This window comes from Quercus lobata, chromosome 1, assembly GCF_001633185.2.
Source record: "Quercus lobata isolate SW786 chromosome 1, ValleyOak3.0 Primary Assembly, whole genome shotgun sequence".
In the NCBI taxonomy this organism is placed as follows: domain Eukaryota; kingdom Viridiplantae; phylum Streptophyta; class Magnoliopsida; order Fagales; family Fagaceae; genus Quercus; species Quercus lobata.
The window spans coordinates 14363877-14386460 of record NC_044904.1 but is presented as its reverse complement, the minus strand read 5'-3'; the positions used below and the strand labels follow the sequence as shown (position 1 = coordinate 14386460).

Here is a 22584-nt window from a genome sequence, read left to right as displayed (position 1 = left end):
TTATCAAATAAGAGATATGGATTTGAATCTCAACTATATTAAGAATTTGTTAAGTTCTAAATATTTAGTCATAAATGTTTAGGTTCTAAATATGTTGCATGTTGGCAAACCAAGAACAAAAACTTGTCTAGAAGTAGATCTTAGTGTCTTTGAAGTGTTCTGGACATTGCTTAAGTTGATACAAGTCAAGATTCAAAAACATATAAGCTGCAAAAGGAAGAATTCAAAATTTGTCAAGCTCAATTGAACAAAGAGAAGGCTAGACCGATCAAACTGCGAATCTGCAAAATTTTAAATAATGTCCAATAGCCCGTGAAACATTTAGAGTTTGAGTCCAACACTGCTAAGTATAAAAGAAAAACTCTAATACAAATTTTTCAAGTCTTGAAATTAAGTTACTCTTGTGAGATTTATGAGGTTTTGTACTTTCTAACTCTATCAAGCACCTATTGGAGATCAAACTCATATTGCTTGTACCAGGGGAGTAAAAGTTGCAGTCAAGTTTCAGCTATCAAGTGTACTGAAAACCAAGACATGAACTGGAGGTTCATGTGAGAGTAAGTCCAAGATCAAAGAAGTCTGAGGAGTTCAAAGCCCAATTTGGTAACTGTGTTAGATTTATTATAAATTGGTATTCTTAAATGTAAATCTCAATTTAATATAATGGATTGTTCTCTTGGGATAGTTCCCCCAAGTTTTTTTTACCTTAAAACAAGTTGTTTCATTAGTTTTCCTTAGTCATCACATCTTGTATTATTTAGTTTTCCATTGTGCATATTATGTGTGAGGAATGTTTAACCTAGATCTAAATAATTAACCTAAGTAACAACTTGGCTAATAAATTAGATTAAACATATTGTGTTTTCCAGAGATCTAAATCTTTACCGAGAAAATTGTTGTCTTAACCTAATAAAAAAACATTAATAAGAAGAGGGGGTAATAAGTTTTAATCCATGGTATCTAAAAAAGATTACCTTAATTATTGATATAAATTTGTTACAAAAATCATATATCAAATACACTCGAAAAATTCCTTCTCAATTCATAAAGGCGATGGCTTGGGGAAAAAAAAGTGAACCCAATATATATACTTATCCTAGTTGACTAGATTCCTCACCATGGAGACCTCCTATACCAACAATGAGGAAACAAGAGCTGAGGTCGAATATATGTACGCCATCAAAGTGGACAAAGTTTATGTCATCAAAGGTTATCTATACAGAGGTATGCACTTTATGCACCTAGCCAAATCACGATAATTTGGTAATTTCTTGATATATATCGTTTCATATAATAAGACAAGTTTTTTTTTATTAATTAAAAAAAGGAAATATCTTTTCCAGTTTTTATCACACTATTTCACTCACTATCTATATATGAAACACCATTATCCTCATAAATGATAAATCCCAATAAACAAATAGTGTGGTGGAGCCTTGGAGGGTTAAGGTAGTGTTAAACCTTGTAGTATAAATATGTGTCAGTTCACAATTGTCTATCAAACCTTCTATCTCTCAAGGAAGCTTTAGATAGAACTTTTCAGATAATCTGCATATTTTATAGTATACTTATGGATTCTCTTAGATCATTTCAAATGCTTTCTTTGTTCTTCCTAGTTTTCACATTTTCTGCTTCTGTTTCTGCTTTTAACATGCCAAGGCTTGGAACCCAAAGAAGAACAACGCAGCATGAACCCCAAACCAAATCTTCAACATCCAATCTTGAAGATCTTAAAACCTACTATTACACCCAAACACTAGATCACTTCAACTATAGGCCTGATAGCTACACTACTTTCAAACAAAGATATGTGATCAACTCTAAGTATTGGGGTGGAGCAAATGCAAGTGCACCAATATTTGCGTATCTTGGCGCAGAAGAATCCTTGGATGACGATTTGCCCATCATTGGATTTCTCAGTGATAATGCCCCCAGGTTTAAGGCTCTCCAAGTATACATAGAGGTAAAACCTTAAAAGTGAATGTCAATTATTTCACGTTTCACAATAACTAAAAATAAACTCATTACCAACTTCCACACACATGCGCACGCGTGTATATATATATATGGAAAAGTTAATAGATACATTAAGATTATTGGTTGAGAAAATATTTTTATAAATTTTTTATAAGAAAAGAAAAGAACAATTGATTTTTTTGACAATATTTTATATTTTTCATTAAAGTGATATTAAAAGTTTTTTAAAATGATTTATACTTGTTAATAGGATATATATATATATATATATATATATGTGTGGATATATGAACGTATAATATTGGGTGGGGGGGGGGGGGGGGGGGGGGTCATCGCCCCCCAAAACTATTGAAGCCTCTTATAATAGTATAGAAAAATAGGTTGTACTTCTATAAAAATTAGTTGGGCTTTAACAATTGTGCCAATTGGCCCTCCCAAAAAATTTCATGGAACCTAGCCCACCCTTTGAAATCTCGCAATGATACAATATAACACTCACTGTTAGTTTTTATGTACATTGTACACCCCACCCAAATAAAACAAACACTTTTAATAAAACCTAATAAATGCTTAATTGGCATATGTCCATCCTTTTTAATATTTTATAATAAGAATGCAAAAGTGCTATGTAATCATTAATCAATGTTCAATTTTGAAGTGCATTGTGCACGTGCACTACTTGAACTTATGAGGTTTTATTTGCCCATAAATTTGATTTTTTTTTCTTATTATCTCTTTTTTTTTCCTAGCTAATATTATCTTTTACTTTTGGATTTAGGTGCTTGATAAATTGTGCTAACATTGAATTTTTTATTTTACTTTATCTTTTTCTAGAAGAAAGTTTAGGTTGCAATAGAGATTTATATATTTGAAGATTTGAATAGGAAATCCTATAAGATTGATAACGAATAAATTTTATCCTATGAAAGATAATGTTGAACATAACTTTTATAGGAGATGCTTCTTCTTTTCTTTTTCTTTTTTTCTTTTTTTTTTTATTATTATTATATGTTTATAGCAAATTACTCATTTTTGTACACTAATTTGAGTTTAGAAATGTTATTTAATTTCATTGATCATTTTGTGTATAATATATGTATGAGTTATGACTAACATATGAATAAGTAATTCGGACCCCTCAAATAAAAAATCATGCCTATGCCCCTCTGTGTGTGTATGTATATATACATACATACATATATATATATATATAATCAGCTTTTTTTAAATATATATTTGAGAATTGGATCTAATATTTATTTATATATTGTATCTAACAATATACATAGTATAAAATTATTGAAAATTATAAATAATATGACTCTTTTAAGAATTTAAATAACATGACAATAAATGTTCATTAAATTGTAATATTTGAACAGAACCATGAAATGAATCCATCTCAGATGGAGAAATTTTTTTTCCATTTTTACTGATGTGATATATGTTGGAATCTTACACTAATGAATTGTTGTATATATTATTGATTCTAAATAGCATCGGTACTATGGGAAATCAGTACCATTTGGGTCAATGAAAGCGGCTATGAAAAATGAAAGCACTCGTGGTTATTTCAACTCAGTTCAGGCTATAGCCGATTATGCTGCTGTGCTCTTACACGTAAAGAAAAAGTTATCTGCAGAAAATTCTCCGGTAATTGTTATTGGAGGTTCCTATGGGGGAAGTAAGTCACTATAAATCCATTTTTTAAGCTACTAGTCGATCACTAACTTTTTCATGCTTTGTCTTAATTTATTTTTCTCTTTTCTATGTAATTTTGCAGTGCTTGCATCATGGTTTCGGCTAAAGTATCCGCATATTGCCCTTGGAGCTGTAGCTTCTTCAGCTCCAATCCTGTACTTCGACACCATCGCACCACAAGCTGGATACTACTCTGTAGTAACCAAGGATTTTAAAGTAACGCATTAACTTACTTTATATTTATGGATTTAATGCTAAAATCAATTTTAAAAAAATAAATTTAGAGATACACCATTTTTTACAGCTATTACATGACATGCATGTGACGCATGTTATTTGTGCATAATAGAGTTAGTGTCAATGGTGAACTAAAATAAAAGTTATTCAGCTTCAATCATAGCAAGTCATGTCAATAATTTACAAAATATTGTATCACTAGTACTACTCAATTTAAGAGCTGCCTTCAAAAGCTTATAAAAACTGTGATGGCCGGTGCAGGAAACTAGTGAAAGTTGCTACGAAACCATACGGAAATCATGGGCGGAAATTGATAGGGTTGCTTCAAATCCTCATGGTCTTGAAGCCCTTAGCAAGAGATTCAATACTTGCAAGTACTACCACAGTTTTGCCTCATTGTTATATACAATTCTAAGAAAAAAATTCTCTCCATTTTAGCTTGATCAATTTTACATAACGTAGTACACTGATAAATTCAGAAAATTAAACCCTACTGATCATGAAATGGAGAGGATCTTGCTTCTAGGTGTCATTTCTAATCAATCTAAAACTTTTGTCTCCACAGTCGGTTAAATAGATCTTTTGATCTCAAGGACTATTTGGACTCGATATACTCTGATGCAGCTCAATATAATCACCCTCCAACATATCCACTTAGCGTTCTGTGCAGTGCCATAGATGGAGCTTCTGTAGGAACCGATACTCTTGGCCGAATATATGCGGGTGTAGTTGCTTATATGGGAAACCATACATGCTATGACATGAATGAATTCAATCGTCCAACTAAAACCCTTGATGGGTGGAGCTGGCAGGTAGCTTTCAGAGTTCTACATTACATTTAATACTTAACTTATCACTCGTTGTATTATTGATGATAATATTAGCTATATTGTAAGTTTTAGGTCTTCTAATAAGTAAAAAAGCATAGTGGTAACATGTTTTAAATGTTATATATTACAAAATTAAGCTAATTATTTTAAAAATAGGTATAGTAGAAAATATTAATCAAGAATTATGAGAAGTATACCTCTAGATGCCCCTCAATATGGCTCTATTGGTGATTAGTTTTGGCATCATTAAGCCCTTCACTAAGTAGATCCCACCTAAAAGTATCCAAATGTGCATCAAAATGTACTAAAAATAATTTTTTTTTTGGCACAAAATTATTTGCTGCTACTAGATATCTCTTCTCTTTATTTATTTATTTAGGGAAAGAATGAGAAATTTCTTCCGACTACAAACACGAGTGGGTGCACGGAATTTGTTTGAATTTGTTATATTGATATGACTAATCTATATTATATTATATGTTCAGACATGTAGTGAGATGGTTATGCCCATTGGCCATGGTAGCAAGGACTCAATGTTCCCACCAGCACCTTTCAATCTAAACAAATTCATCAATGAATGCAAGAGCTTGTATGGTGTCATGCCTCAGCCTCACTGGGTGACTACTTACTACGGTGGTCAAGTATGTTTTTAATTAAGTACTTGTCTTTTTTTTTTTTTTTTTTTTGAGGAACAATTAAGTACTTGTCCTTAATTGACTTTGTTAAACTTTCAAAATTACTTCTGCTGATTTTGTCTGTATTCAGTGATGTTACTCGTTGCAAATTACCCTTTCGGCCTCTGATATTTGTCAAATGACTCAAATTATTGCAGGATTTGAAACTCACACTCCATAGGTTTGGTAGCAATATTATATTCTCCAACGGACTAAGAGATCCTTATAGTAGTGGCGGGTAAACAAAGAAACAAAACATATATAAAAAAAATCAGCTTTTATGTTATTCATTTTATTTGGAAGTTTGTAAATTTTAATGTATTCTACCTACTTATTCGTTTGTCCAATCTTTGATCATAGGGTTTTGGAGAACATATCAGAAAGCATCCTTGCTGTCACTACAGTTAATGGTATTGATCATTTCATTAAAAAGATTGTTACCTGAAGGAGAAAAAAAAAAAGACATAATATAAACAAAACAATGGTTAAATAAACTATTATTAAGGAAGAAAAATCATGCATATAACCTATGGTGCCTCTTGTTCATTGTTAAAATGATGGTTAAATTATTAAGTTCACTATTTCCTAATTAAAATCTTTATGATAATTATCATCATACAATTATAGGTTTCGAAGATACTGTTTTGTTTTAGATCTGAGTGTGCTAAATGTTCACTTTCTGTAGGTTCTCATTGCTTGGACATACTCGTGGCAAAGCCAAGTGATCCGCAATGGTTGGTTATGCAAAGAAAGACAGAGGTCAAGATAATTGAAAAATGGATTGCCAATTACCACAATGATCTTCTAGAGTTCAAATAGCATGTTTAATATATATCAGAGGAACTCCACAATTAGTTTTCAGAAAGAATTATGGAGCCAAATAATGTAGCTAATGCTCAATCCGAAATCAATGAAAAAATATATATTAACTATTCTAAATTCCTGCACTCATGATGGTTATGGTTGAGCGATTATTGCACGTAATATGATATCATTAAAAAAACTAATTATAAAATACTATTATGTTTACAATATTTTCACAACAAATTTAAAGTGTCAAACTATTATTACATACAGGCTGATCACTGACATCACTTTTTCACCCACTAAAAACAAGTTAATACTTATAATTTATTATGAAAATTTTGTGAACGTCACATTACTCATAATTATAATGATCAAGACTTAGAATTTCTTTTGTGGAATCCACCGGTTCTTGATGGATTTAAAGCGCACGTATATGTGACCACATTATATGCACTTGTAGGGGAAACAAGGGAAAAGAGTTTTATTGCCTCATCCTCAAAATGGTCCCTAAAATTTTGATATTGGTGGGCATGCCACCCCATTAGGGACCAACTTTTTCATTTCTTAGCCTTTTGTTATGTCCTCGAGCACCACTTCATTAATTAATACCCATATATCACTTGGTGTGTATGGCCGTGGTCCTCATTCAACAAAGGTAAACTTACACTGTTATTCTTTTTCCCAAGGTCTCTTATGAGCATATAACAAATGGGACCATATATTAACCTAGAAGAGAAATAGTGGCAAAAGTAAAATGACTTTTAGAAAGATATATGGTAGAGAATATTGGACTTCCACAATTCAAATGTAGATGAAGGTTGTTCTCCAATTGTTGGTCTTTATGACCACATAGGTAAGCCATTGGTGCATTTTCAGGCGTGGCCATTATTTTGACATTATGCGACCTATGAGCAACAGTTTTTCAGTCAAAGAGAATGAGTTTCACACTTTTTTTTTTGGGTGAGGGAGAATGATTTTGGAGTCTAGACTTTTGCACCTTTATGGTCCACAATATATAGGCGAAGAGTGATGCACAATCCTTCTTTTTTCTTTTCTTTTCTTCTTCTTCTTCTTTTTTTTTTTTTTTTTTTTTTTTTTTTTTTTACTGTGCACGAGACCCATCGGCACTTTGAACGTCCACACATTAGTCTGAAATGGCACTGTCAGTAGGTTCTATACACTATTCATGGGATCCATAAAAATCTTTTTTCACCAAAACTTTAATTAAAAATAGGTCCCACAGTACTATTTACACATTTAAAATTTATTTTAGTATAGTATTTTTAGTTTTTAACAAAATAAATTGTATTCAAACATATCCTAAATTAATACATGTACTAATGTAATTGTCCTCGTGTGCACATTATGCAATGCAACTGTACGTTAAAATATAGTTGGAATACTCGTGCAACACAGGTAGTCACTAGTCATCTTTCTCTCTTAAGTTTTTAACTAATCATTAGCACATTTTAATTATGCTTAAACTTATACAACCTTTCTTTCAATGATGGAAATGATAATCAACAAGAATAATAACTTTCTAGTGGCAATGCAAGCAGCCTATCTTTTCTCGTAATTAGTGTACACACAAGATGAATCCTTGATCAATATGATGTTGATTTTCATAACAAATACTTTAATTTCGACCAAATTCACATATAAAAGCAAATTAGAATTCAGAAAAAACTAACGTTTATTGAATAGAAAAGCGATATGACCAGTTCTTTCCAAAGTCTGACCTATATATATAGATATTTTGAAGATAAGACTGAAATAGTCACCATGCTCTTTTGAAGTGTTTTTCATGGATGCTTTAGCATGCACGGCACGAATATATATATATATATATATATATATATAGATGTAGAAAGTAAAGCTCATGTCCAGATAGACTTTATCGGGATGCAATTACTTAAAATGCGATAGAGTACTTGGACATGAGCCATTAATCCTTATTTACAAAAGGCATTCTTGTTTTTTCTTAAAAAAAAAAAAATAAAAAAAAATAAAAAAAAAAAAAAAAGACATTAATTCTTGTTTTTTTTTTTTTTTGGTTTGAGTGATACTTCTTTGTGTTGAGCACCTTGTTGGCTTGTTGCTTCTTCTTGAGAGGGCAAAAATGTATTGACCCCTTACAAATTAATTAATTACTCAAGTTAATTAATTAAGTTCAATTACATGCAATGGCATGATAGCACAAACAAATCATCAACTAAACTAAATGCAACGGAAATTAAATTTGATATGGTGATTTTTTATGAATGAGGAAAACCACCAAGGCAAAAATCTCACCGGATGATTTTAAAGTCACTACTCCCAAGAATCCACTAATCAATAACAAGCGGTTACAAGTATAAAGAATCTTACCAACTACCCTTAGCCTATTCCGAAATATCAACCTACAGTTAAATCCTTACCCCAATACCCAATTGGACTTGTATTGTAGCGGTACTCTTTCCGTTCAATACACGAATTCCAGTATGTAACTAACAAATAATGCACAGATCCCAGTACATGACTAACTCCCAGAAATCTTGAAGAAGGTTGTTGGTTGTAAACATCTTCACTTCATCAACAATGAAAAACAGGAAACTCCTTGGTTACAAAACCCTATGGCACAAAGACGCAGTAACTTCTTTCAAAGAGAACAAGGCACTAGGTCAATTCTGCATATGTGACAGCCTTTAAAATAAACCTTATATATGTATAGGGTTGTGAGAAAAGAAACCCTATACAAATACATAAGCTTGGGCCAAAATTCAAATTTGGAAATTTTGATTTCATAAGTCTCGACAGATACAACTTATGTCGAGTTTCGACTTTAAACCTTAATAGATGTCCTTTCTATCAAGCTTCTGTCGAGATTTAATGAATAGCTCTTCTTCACTTGTTTCTTGGTTAGATCTTCATGGCTTTAACACTTGACTTGAACAACATGTTTCTTGAAGTATTAAACTAATCCTAGATTTATCCAATTACAAGTAAAGTGCATTTTATCAGAGGATTAGCAAATTTACGTAAAATATGTCCCTAACATTTCTGTATAGATATCAGTTTTTATCTAATAAATTTATTTGTTGTTTTTAACTTAAAAAGGTTTTTGGGCGCAAATGGCATATATATAACTACATTCTGACTAGCCCTTGGAATTAGATTTATATAATTCTTTTATATGGAGAGAATCAGGATATAGTGTTCATATTGGGGCCAAAAACAAGTTACATTAATTAATAGTATATAACAAAATTATTGTCAAGAGTCTTGAAAAAAAAATGTAGCATATGTAGATTTTTCTTTCTTTTTCGAGAAACAGTAGTATATGTAGATTGATTTTAGAAATATAGCCCAATAAAATTAAACTTAACCTCCCTTAACAATGTCCTTCGCCCTCTTAGCCCATTTAGCTAGACGTGACAAATGGGTGGGTTGGGTTTACTATTTTTCACAAGAAATTTTTTTATATAAAAAAATGACATGTATTTGCCACTTGGAAAGTTACGCAGCAAATTACTTGATATAAAATGCATTAATTTGAATTTACCACTCATATCAAGAAGGAGTTCAGTTAAACAAATATAATATTTGTTCAATAATATTAAAATTATAAAAATCCCAACATTACTAACCAAAACAAAATAGCACAAAGGATGAGTAAAACAAATACGTAAGTTTCATTTCTACACAATATCAACATCTCAAAACATAAAAACAAAATTACAAATTAAATGCCTTATTGGATAACTAATTTGACAAAGAATAAAAACATATAAGAAACTTGCAATCTTGAAAACTAATTTTATAATCTATTATCAATTGTGATTGGCATTTTATTTCAATTTGAGAATATAGATTAAAGTTTGATTGTTTACTTATTTGTACATTGTCTCTTTTATGAATTATGGATATCATGTCTGAAACATGATATATTAACCCTAAGAACCCTTAACACAAAGTTTTACGGCTTAATCACTTTTACTAAACTAGAACATTAGTCCAATATACGTGTTTAGCCAACTTTCATATTGCAAGCATGATATATATCAAAATAAGGCAAGTAAAGAGCAATATGAAAATGCAGAAAATAAACAAACCACACGAAAACACCGAGATATGTTTTTAAAGAGGAAAACCCGATCACCCAGGCGAAAAAAACCTCTCCACTGACCACCCATTGGAAAACTCCACTAGAATGAATAGTTGCAGCATATAGATGACTATAAAGCCTCCAAGCCTATATCTCCCTGTGTACTTGAGCTCTCTAAGCTCCAGCTAGCAACCAACTCCACGAGTCTTTTCTTCACCTAGCTTCTCGAAGTCACCACCGTTGAGCCACCAACAGAAAGCCACCAAAGAATTTGGATTTGGATATGGCTTCTCATTTTTCCAATGCCATTCTCTCACTCGCAAGGTCTGTGTTTGTAGATGAGAAAGGTGTTTATAGAATATTAATCAAAGGAATGAATGAGATGGAAAAGAGAGGTGGGAACTTGGTTTTTCTCTAAGGGAAAAAGCTCTATCTTTTCATACAAAGGATTGGCTTCTCTCACTTGACCCCATTTTTGGTTTCTAGGGTGTGTTCAATACTTATCTAAAGCTTCTTGCCACACCTCACAGTTTTGTGTGTGTGTGTGTGTGTGCACGCGCGTGTGCTGGCAAATTGATAGTGGTAGGTGCAACTGTAGAGTACAGAGGTCGTGCAACTCACGACCTGTTCTCCCCCTAAGGTTGCGAGGTGCACAATTGCACTCTTAGACAAAGACTTGCCACATGGATTTCAAGGGCAACTTAGGTCGTGAGATGGTCGCCTCCAGGCTACGAAATCTCTAGCTAATGCAGCTTCTAGTCTTCAAGAAGAGGTTCAAGTACACTACCCCAACTTACATGAGAACCCATAAAACAATACACCACCAATAAAATGCATTACAAATAAACTTTTGTCACTGAATAAAGCCAACATAAAACATGATTTCTTAATGTCATTGTTAAGCAATACATACTCCAAAAAATATCATAATTTATTTTGAAAAACCATTTATTTTGGACATGAAATGTTAAAAAATAGGCCTAATCATTCATAATTTATGCTAATTTTATTGATACTTTGGTTTCACTCTTTTCACACTTATGAATGTTTCTCATACATGTTTATAATTTTAAATATATGTTTTTAACTCTATTATAACCAAATTATCATAGCATTTACTTTGTTATTTAATATCTAAAAATCCTTATTCATTAGAGAATGTTTCAATAATTCATATTTCAATAAACTCACAACAAACAATTAAACCAATATTGTCTCCTTTTTTTTTTTTTTTACCCCAAAAAAATTTTAAAAAATTGTTTAGGTCACAGGTCGAGTTGACCCTCAAACAAATAGGTCAAGTCACGCATCAATTCATTTTTGCTTTAAGTTAAAAAAAAGCGGGTTCAGATCGGATATTTTTTAAGTCAGATCGACTGAAAAGGTCTAACCTATTTTACCAAATCTACATTTAGCCTTAAAAAATTAGCCCAATCAACAAATTTTACCAAGAAAAATTAGTTGCGCGAATTGTAGTGTTGGCATGTGTGCACAATGCTGTGCCGTAGTGGGTGTTTTGTCAGTATGTGCCTCTTTTGGTTCATTCAATTGTTATTTTTCAATTTAGCTCTTTTTGATTTGTCCTAACATTTTTTTTTTTAATTTTTTTTTATTGTATTCTTTTTCACATAGCAACAATAATTATTATTATTATTTTTTTTTTAAGATTTCGCTTTTGATAGATAGTTGTGTTCTATTCGCTAGCTGGGGAACACTTTCAATAAATTCATGCAATCAATAAGCAAAAACTTCCAATAAGATAGGATTTTTTTTTTTTTTTTTTTTGTTTTTTTGCTGAATAAGATAGGATTGTTGATGAGGTGAACCACAGCCGCCCCATCTAATTCCACAAAGATATTGGTGATCCTAAGGATCCTTCGATAGTACTAGTCAATCCCGACGGGCCAAAGCTCACCATAACACTAGTGAAATGACTGGAATCTATTATTCATGCTAATTGTATTACTGCTTCTCGAAAGCATAGAGATAGACGTGAGAAACACAATGTCTTTGTAAATGACATTACTTTGACTCAGTGGTGTCGTCTGTCATGTCACCCATCCAAACAAAGAGGAGCAGTTTTAGGGTAAGTTTAGCTACATCTTTTTGCCTTTTATTTTTGTCTCAATTTTATTTTTTTCAAATAATCTAACAAAAAGTCTCTAACTTTTGTTAGCCAAAAAAATCATCAAAACTTCTTTCATATACACACTTTATTTCAAAAACCATACTGGATAATTTAGAGGCTAATTTTGATAGTCTTATTTGAGTTTCTTATATATATATATATATATATATATTGTTGGGTTAAAATGAATTGACTTATTGCAAATTAATTAATTACCCAAGTTAATTAATTTGGTTCAATTACATGCAATAGCATGATAGCACAAACAAATCACCAATAATACTAAATACAGCGGAAAATAAATTTGACACAGGTGATTTGTTTATGAATTGAGAAAACCATCGAGGCAAAACCTCATCAGGTGTATTTAAGGTTACTACTCCCAAAAATCCACTATTATCAATCACAAGCGATTACAAGTATAAGGAATCTTATCAAATCCTTTGGCCTATCCCGAAATACTAACCTACAGTTGAACCCTTATCCCAATACCTAATTAGACTTGTATTGTAGCCGCAATATTTCAATTCAATGCACGAATCCTAGTACGTGACTAACCAATGATGCAAAGATCCAAGTACATGACTGACACCAGAAACTTGAAGAAGATGTTGGCTGCAAAGTTCTTCAGTTCATCAAAAATGAAGATCAGGAAGCTCCTTGATTACAAAACTCTTGGCGTAAAGACGCAGTAGCTTCTTCAGAGAGAATAATGAACTAACTCACTTTCTGCATGCACGGCGGCCATTAAAATAAGCCTTATATATGTCTAAGATTGTGAGGAAAAAAAAAAAAAAAAAAAACCCTACACATACATGTCAATTGGGGCCAAAAATCAGATCTGGAAATTCTGTTTTTGTAGATCTCGACAGATTCAGCTTCTGTCAAGTTTCATTCTTAAATCTCGATAAATACTGTTTCTTTCGAGGTATCTGTCAAGTTTTAATAAACAGCTCTTCTTCACTTGTTTCTTAGTCAGATCTTCATGGCTTTAACACTTGACTTAAACAACATGTTGCTTGAAGTCTTAAACTCATCCTAGATCTACCCAATTACAAGTAAAGTGCATTTTGTCAAAAGATTAGCCAATTACATAAAATATGTCCCTAACATATATATATATATATATATTTGTTCTTTATAGGATTCAAGAATTTCTTTTTGATCTCTGCAATAGCTGTCCTAGGGAATTAGATAGATATGATAGGTGGAATTTCGATTGGAGGTGTTTCTTCTAGCTTATACTAAATTGTTTCAGTTATATAGTTTTTTTGTTTGAATGAAATTCCGTCGGTTATTCTAAAAATCAAAATCAAAATAAATGCCATACTGGATTTTATTGTAACTACTTGAAAACTTAGCACACATTCTAGAGTCCCAACATGACATAAAATTCATTTTCAACAATATATTACATGGCATGAGAAGATAAAACTCATTACAATAATTAGTTACTAGTTTAGTCTAAATAATCGAAATGTAATAGTTAAGAAAGTCGCAAATAATTTATAATTTTTTATTTAAAAAATGTAAGATAATTTCCATCCCAATCTCAACAACCAAACAAATTAATATATTGCACCATGATTTAGTGATCCAGCCAACAAGTAATTACGGATCATCTAATGAGCTTGTGTAGTAGGAAAAAAGGATCTTGTGTATTTGCTTCATGCAACGGAAACACAGGATAGTCTCTCATGTTGTAGGACAGGGCAGATAGCTACATATCAAGTATAGCGCTTGCTTCCTATCAAAAATAATAAAAATAAAAATAAAAGTATGGCGCTTGCAGACTTATGTTGTCCTAACCTTCAAGCTCAAGGCATCATGAGTTTGGTAGTGCAAATATGGTGCTCTGGACCTTTGTTGGTTTAAACCCAGTAAAATCTTATATGATACCCATGTCTCAGTGACCTAATCCATGTAATTTAAGCATGGGTGAACTTTTTACAAGCATCACCAAAATTAAATTCATTATTTCTTAGTAATTATGCTTCACAGGTAGGGATGGCAATAACAACCCGACCCGTGGGTACCCGGCCCAATCCGACCCCAATGGGTCAAGTTTTACCCGGCGGGTTGGGTATGGGTTAAAAAAAAAACCCCTCCAAAGCAGGTCCTGGTCGAATCTGGGTTTTATCAAAACCCAGTCCTAACCCGAACCCAAACACAATCCGGTTAGCCTAAATGTAAAATTACAAACAAAAAAAAAAAAAACTACCTATATATATATATATATATATCACAACCCTAACCCTAAAACTCATTTCTCTCTCAACTCAGCCGCCTCGCTTACCTCACCCTCACTAACTCTCACTTTCACTCTCACTCTCATTTCATCCGCCCCTCATAGTCTCACCTAATCATCCTCACCCTCACCATCTTCACTCACCGACCCACCCTCACCCTCGTGGAGGAGCACGGATCTCGTGGTGGTTGCCATTTGTCAAGGAGGAGCGCGGGATTGTTAGATCGAAGAGAGATGTGGTCGTGTTGTTAGATCAGAGCACAGGATTGTTAGATTGGAGAGAGATGTGATGATCGGAGGAGCTCTTGGTCATGCTGAGTTCAGGCGAAGCCTAGGGGTGGGATTGATGGCTGAAACCACCATCGTGTTTGAGTTCTTCAGTTTTTTTTTTTTTTTTTTTTTTTTTTTGGTTCATTTCCTCTCTTAGTAATTTTTTTTTTTTTTTTTTTGGGTATTTATTTGAGGATTCAACATGTATAGAATGTAATGCATGTGTATATTTTGTGTTGGTTTAGTTGACTATAGCACCTAAGATAACTTCAAAGAATGTGAATCAGAGTTGATGTTTTTGTTAATGTAAAAATCGGTCCATAAATGGAGTTTTGTTTCTTCTATTTTTTGTGTTTATTTATTATTTATTTTCTGTCTAAGAGTCTTATTTCAGCAAGACTGATAATACAATGTTGATTGATTTGTGTTGCTGTTTGTGTTTGTGTTTCTGTTTGGCTTTTTTTTAAAAAAAAAAGATTAGGTCGGATTGGGCCACGGATTAGGCCCAGAAGTGGCTAGACGGGGCCCGCAGAGACCTGACGAGGTGGGTTTGGGGCTAAAGAAAAAAACTCGTTTATTAAATGGGCCAGGTCCGGGTAACGGGGGAGGGCCCGCAGGTTAGGTCCTGGCATCAAAAAACCCGACCCAAACCCAACCCGTTGCCATTCCGATTCACAGCTCTCATGTATTATAAGAAAGGGATTTGTCAATATGATTTGATGATGTAATAATTTTTGTGGGTGGGCCGAAAAGAGTGGACCCATCCCCAAAACAACTTAGGCCCATTTTGGGGTGGTCTCGGCCCAGGATAGGCCCATGCTAGCCGAGAGTATAATGAAACATCCTAGATAAGGGACCCCACCTTGGCAAACTTTCCTACAAGAACCCATATGAGCCGAAGATGCAAGGCAACGTCTTGGGAGAATCCGCCCGCCAGACATAGGATTCGGCGTCGAGCATAAGTTACTAGAGTATCACCTCAACGGCGGATAATGGGTCCTCTCTCTAATACATGACATGACATAATTGAACTATAGACAAGACTTAAGAAACCACCCAAGCCTTATGAGTGAAGGGAACCACCAACAAACTGGATATTCTCTCATCATGACTGTCTCACTGAAACAATGGTATAAATTGGAGGGGATGGGAAAAATTGGGGGTTAGAGCAAAATTTGGGGGAGAGATACACAAGATAAAAGTGAGGGCATAATCTTGGGATTATTGAGGTCTTGTACAGACCTCAAGCAGGGAATTCAACAGTAGCAAAGTCTTCTCAGCTAGGCCTACTTCAAAGCATTCCTACAAAAATTAGAACCAGTGTGTGATCCATCTTAGCATAAATCACTTTAGGAGTCTCCCATTGTGGGCTATACCCAATCCAAAATACAAATAAATTGGGGCCCAAATCCTAGAAAGCCTAGGGTTTTTTGGAAAGGAGCCACCACAATTTAAAAAATTGAAACATGGAAGCAAATGGGATGTTACAATACTATGAAGCTAGTGGAGTGGAATTTCCTTTTTATGATTAAAAGATGGAAACTAATTTGTAAGCCATTCTAATTTGTCTGCCACAAAGCTACATCTTTAAGCACCATGATATTTGTTTATACGCTTTCTTTTTCACACACTAAAACTTAAATACATTTAGTTCCTAAAATTTAGTATATAAGTGATTTTAGTCTCTAAAATTTAAAATAATTGCTTTTAGTCTCTAAACTTATGCTCAACGCTGAATCCGCCCGCCAAACATAGGATTCGGCGTCAAGCATAAGTTACTAGATTATCACCTCAATGGCGGATAGTGGGTCCTCTCTCTAATACATGACATGACATAATTGAACTATAGACAAGACTTAAGAAACCACCCAAGCCTTATGGGTGAAGGGAACCACCAACAAACTGGATATTCTCTCATCATGACTGTCTCACTGAAATAATGGTATAAATTGGAGGGGAGGGGCAAAAATTGGGGGTTAGAACAAAATTTGGGGGAGAGATACACAAGATAAAAGTGAGGACATAATCTTGGGATTATTGAGGTCTTGTTCGGACCTCAAGCAGGGAATTCGACAGTAGCAAAGTCTTCTCAACTAGGCCTACTTCAAAGCATTCCTACAAAAATTAGAACCAGTGTGTGATCCATCTTAGCATAAATCACTTTAGGAGTCTCCCATTGTGGGCTATACCCAATCCAAAATACAAATAAATTGGGGCCCAAATCCCAGAAAGCCTAAGGTTTTTTGGAAAAGAGCCACCACAATGCAAATGGGATGTTATAATACTATGAAGCTAGTGGAGTGGAATTTCCTTTTTATGATTAGAAGATGCAAACTAATTTGTAAGCCATTCTGATTTGTCTGCCACAAAGCTACATCTTTAAGCACCATGATAGTTGTTTATACATTTTTTTTTTTTACACACACTAAAACTTAAATACATTTAGTTCCTAAAATTTAGTATATAAGCGATTTTAGTCTCTAAAATTTAAAATAATTGCTTTTAGTCATTTAGAGACCAAAATCCAATAATTTCAAGTTTCTTAGGGACTAAAAACAAGCACTTTAAGTTTCTTAAGGACTAAAGGCAATTACTTTAAAATTCAGGGACTAAAAAGAAATACTTTAAAATTCATGGACTAAAATCACTTATGTGCTGAAATTTAAGGGTATAGGATTAACTTTGTCACCACTTTATAGTTGCATTGAATATAATAGTTTTTAGAAAAGATAAAATAATCAATACAATTATATATTTGAATTTAATTGGAGAACCTAATCTACAATACCAAAGAAACTGTAATTCCCTGCTTGATATCTAAAAAAAAGATTACATTATTGATATAAAAAATCATATAATGGACTAGATTATTGTAGATTACATTATTGATATAAATTTGTTACAAAAATCATATCACAAATACATTCGAAAAATTCCTTCTTAATAATTCATAAAGGCGATGGCTTGGGGGGAAAAAAAAAAAAGTGATCCCAATATATATATATATATATATATATATATATATATTTATCAAAGTTGACTAGATTCCTTACCATGGAGACCCTCCTAAACCAACGAGGAAACAAGAGCTGAGGTTGAATATATGTACGCCATCAAAGTGGACAAAGCTTATGTCAGCTAAGGCTATCTATACAGAGGTAAGCACTTTATGCACCTAGCCAAATAACGATAATTTGGCAATTTCTTGGTATATATCGATTCACATAATAAGACAAGTTTTTTTTTTTTAATTAATTAAAAAAGGAAATATATTTTCCAATTTTTATCACACAATTTCACTCACTATCTATATATGAAACACCTTTATCCTCATAAATGATAAATCCCAACAACCAAATAGAGTGGTGGAGCCGTGGGGGGTTAAGGTAGTGTTAAACTAGTATAAATAGGTGTCAATTCACAATTGTCTAACATCAAACCTTCTATCTCTCAAGGAGGCTCTAGATAGAACTTTTCGTGAGATAATCTGCATATTTTATAGTATACTTCGCCATGGATACTCTTAGATCATTTCAACTGCTTTCTTTGTTCTTCCTAGTTTTCACATTTTCTGCTTCTGTTTTTGCTTTTAACATGCCAAGGCTTGGAACCCAAAGAAAAACAACGCAGCATGAACCCCAAACCACATCTTCAATATCCAATCTTCAAGATCTCAAAACCTACTATTACACCCAAACACTTGATCACTTCAACTATAGGCCTGATAGCTACACCACTTTCAAACAAAGATATGTGATCAACTCTAGGTATTGGGGTGGAGCAAATGCAAGTGCACCAATATTTGCGTATCTTGGCGCAGAAGAATCCTTGGATGACGATTTGCCCATCATTGGATTTCTAAGTGATAATGCCCCCAGGTTTAAGGCTCTCCAAGTATACATAGAGGTAAACTTTAAAAAGTGATGTGTCAATTATTTCACGTTTCACAATAACTATAAACTTATAACCAACTACTATACACACATATATATGCTAAGGGTCATGTTGACGGATGTGGGTAATAATTAACAATTTATTTTAGAAAAATTTTGACCTCATTTTTATTGAAAATTGTAAAAACTGTCAAATTTTTTTTTTTTTTTCATAAAAACTTTTTTAAAATAAATTGTTAACCATAAGAGCATTCGTTAATATTTTTCATATAAAAAATTACCCTGAACATTTTTTTAGATTGTAATATTTAAACCAAACCATAAAATGAATCCTCAGACGAAGAAAAGCTTTTTCCGTTTTGATGTGATATGTATTGGAATCTTACACTAAGAAGTTGTTGTATATATTATTTATTCTAAATAGCATCGGTACTATGGGAAATCAGTACCATTTGGGTCAATGGAGGCGGCTTTGAAAAATGAAAGCATTCGTGGTTATTTCAACTCAGTTCAAGCTATAGCTGATTATGCTGCTGTGCTCTTACACATAAAGAAAAAGCTATCTGCAGAAAATTCTCCGGTAATTGTTGTTGGAGGTTCCTATGGGGGAAGTAAGTCACTCTAAATCCATTTTTTTAGACAATAGCTACTAGTCGATCACAACTTTTTCATGTTTTTTCTTACTTTATTTTTCTCTTTTTTACATAATTTTGCAGTGCTTGCATCATGGTTTCGGCTAAAGTATCCGCATATTGCCCTTGGAGCTGTAGCTGCTTCAGCTCCAATCCTGTACTTTGACACCATCGCACCACAAGCTGGATACTACTCTATAGTAACCAAGGATTTTAAAGTAACTCATTAACTTACCTTATATTTATGGATTTAATGTTAAAATCAATTTAAAACAATAAATTTAGAGATACAACATTTTTCACAATTATGATATGACATGGATGTTATTTGTGCATAATAAAATTAATATCAATAATAAATCCAAATAAAATAATCATAGCAAGTCACGTCAATTTAAAAGCTGCCCTCAAAAGCTTATAGAAACTGTGATGGCCCGTGCAGGAAACTAGTGAAAGTTGCTACGAAACCATACGGGAATCATGGGCGGAAATTGATAGGGTTGCTTCAAAGCCTCATGGTCTTGAAGCCCTTGGCAAGAGATTCAATACTTGCAAGTACTAGCACAGTTTTGCCTCATTGTTATATAAAATTCTAGCTAAGAAAACAATTCTCTCCATTTTATATTGATCAACTTTGCATAGCGTGATACACTGTTAAATTCAGAAAATAAAAACCTAATGATCATGAAATAGAGAGGATCTAGTTTCTAGGGGTCATTTCTAATCAATCTAAAAAATTTTTCTCCGCAGTCGGTTAAATGGATCTGTTGATCTCAAGGACTATTTGGACGCAATATATACTGAAGCAGCTCAATATAATCACCCCCCAACATATCCACTTAGCGTTCTGTGCAGTGCCATAGATGGAGCTTCTGAAGGAACCGATACTCTTGGCCGAGTATATGCGGGTGTAGTTGCTTATATGAGAAACCATACATGCTATGACATGGATTTTTACAATCGTCCAACTGAAACCCATGAGGGGTGGAACTGGCAGGTACAGCTTTCACAGATCTACATTACAAGACCATAATAATAATATAATTAATGATGATAATAGCTACTGTAAGTTTTAGGTCTTCTAATGACTAAAAAAAGCATAGTGGTAACATGTTTCAAATGTCATATATTATAAGATATATTAAGCTAATTATTTTAAAAATAGGAATAGTAGAAAATATTAATCAAGAATTATGAGAAGTAAACCTCTAGATGCACTTCAATATGGCTCTATTGGTGATTAGTTTTGGCATCATTAAGCCCTTCACTAAGTAGATCCCACCTAAAAGTATCCAAATGTGCATCAAAATGTACTAAATATAATCTTTTTGCACAAAATTATTTTCTGTCACTCGATATCTCTCCTATTTATTTATTTAGCGAAGGAATGAGAAATTTTTTCCAACTACAAACATGAGTAGGTGCACGGAATTTGTTTGAATTGGTTATAATGATATGACTAATCTATATATTATATTATATGTTCAGACATGTAGTGAGATGGTTATGCCCATTGGCCATGATAGCAAGGACTCAATGTTCCCACCAGCACCTTTCAATCTAAACAAATTCATCAATGAATGCAAGAGCTTGTATGGTGTCATGCCTCAGCCTCACTGGGTGACAACTTACTACGGTGGTCAAGTATGTTTTTAATTTAAGTACTTGTCCTTAATTGACTTAGTTAAACATTTCAAAATTACTTTTGATGATTTTGTCTGTATTCAGTGATGTTACTCGTTGCAAATTACTCTTTGGGCTTCTGATAATAGTCAAATGACTCAAATTATTGCAGGATTTGAAACTCGCACTCCATAGGTTTGGTAGCAATATTATATTCTCCAACGGACTAAGAGATCCTTACAGTAGTGGCGGGTAAACAAAAAACAAAATAAATAAATAAATAATCAGCTTTTTAGTTATTCATTTTATTTGGAAGTTTGTAAATTTTAATGTATTCTACCTACTTATTCGTTTGTCCATCTCTGATCATAGGGTTTTGGAGAACATATCAGAAAGTATCCTTGCTGTCACTACAGTTAATGGTATTGATCATTTCATTAAAAAAATTGTTACCTGAAGGAAAATAAATAAATAATATAAAAAAATAAAATAAAGGCATAATATAAACAAAACAATGGTTAAATAAACTATTATTAGGGAAGAAAAAATCATGCATATAACCTATGGTGCCTCTTGTTCATTGTTAAAATGATGGTTAAATTATTAAGTTCACTATTTCCTAATTTATATTCTTTATGATAATTGTCTTGCATATAACCTACGTGCTAAATGTTCATTTTCTGCAGGTTCTCATTGCTTGGACATACTCGTGGCAAAGCCAAGTGATCCGCAATGGTTGGTTATGCAAAGAAAGACAGAGGTCAAGATAATTGAAAAATGGATTGCCAATTACCATGATGATCTTCTAGCTTTCAAATAGCATGTTTAATACATATCAGAGGAACTCCACATATAGTTTCAGAAAGAATTATGGAGCCAAATAATGTAGCTGACGCTCAATCCGAAATCAATGAAAAAATATTAAGTATTCTAAATTCCTGCACTCATGATAGTTGAGCAATTATTGCATGTAATATGATATATGTTTGTTCGTTTAGACCCCTCAAATAGATTGTTTAACCTAATATATTAACCAAGTGATTACTTAGATTAATTATTCAGATCTAGGTTAAATAAGCATATATCATATCATTCACAAAAGTGGAAAAATAAATAACACAACGATATGATGACCCAAAAAAACCAATGAAACTAACCGTTTCAAGGTATAAACCTGGAGACGATTTGACATAACTATCCTCAAGGTAAAGTAAATCCATTATAAGAGAATTGAAGTTTTTACAATCAAATTTAACCCTAAATCTATTGCTACCTCATATAATAACTTACTAACACGACCACGTACAAGCTCCGAATCCACAGGCTCCTTCTCTTCTTGGATTTACAGGTTACAGCAACACAAGCCACCTTGCTTGTGACTTTGAGATCCCACTCAAATGTTTCAAATCACTATCAGTAATGATCTTGATGCAACAAGTAACTTATTAACACGACCACGTGCAAGCTCCGAATCCACAGG

The 22584-nt window shown here is 33.0% G+C and overlaps 2 protein-coding genes across 2 annotated transcripts; both read left to right on the top strand.

Moving 5' to 3' along the window:
- The first annotated feature begins 1594 nt into the window (after positions 1-1594).
- Positions 1595-5661, top strand: LOC115980308 (lysosomal Pro-X carboxypeptidase-like). Its single transcript, XM_031102594.1, has 7 exons — positions 1595-1963; positions 3475-3661; positions 3761-3894; positions 4177-4289; positions 4481-4727; positions 5231-5386; positions 5578-5661. The coding sequence occupies exons 1-7, from the start codon at positions 1595-1597 to the stop codon at positions 5659-5661; spliced, it is 1290 nt and encodes a 429-aa protein (XP_030958454.1).
- Positions 5662-18360: 12699 nt separating this feature from the next.
- LOC115980245 (lysosomal Pro-X carboxypeptidase-like) lies at positions 18361-22047 on the top strand. Its single transcript, XM_031102525.1, has 9 exons — positions 18361-18862; positions 19274-19460; positions 19566-19699; positions 19924-20036; positions 20232-20478; positions 20970-21125; positions 21277-21356; positions 21477-21526; positions 21791-22047. The coding sequence occupies exons 1-9, from the start codon at positions 18470-18472 to the stop codon at positions 21922-21924; spliced, it is 1494 nt and encodes a 497-aa protein (XP_030958385.1). The 5' UTR covers positions 18361-18469; the 3' UTR covers positions 21925-22047.
- Positions 22048-22584: the final 537 nt, after the last annotated feature.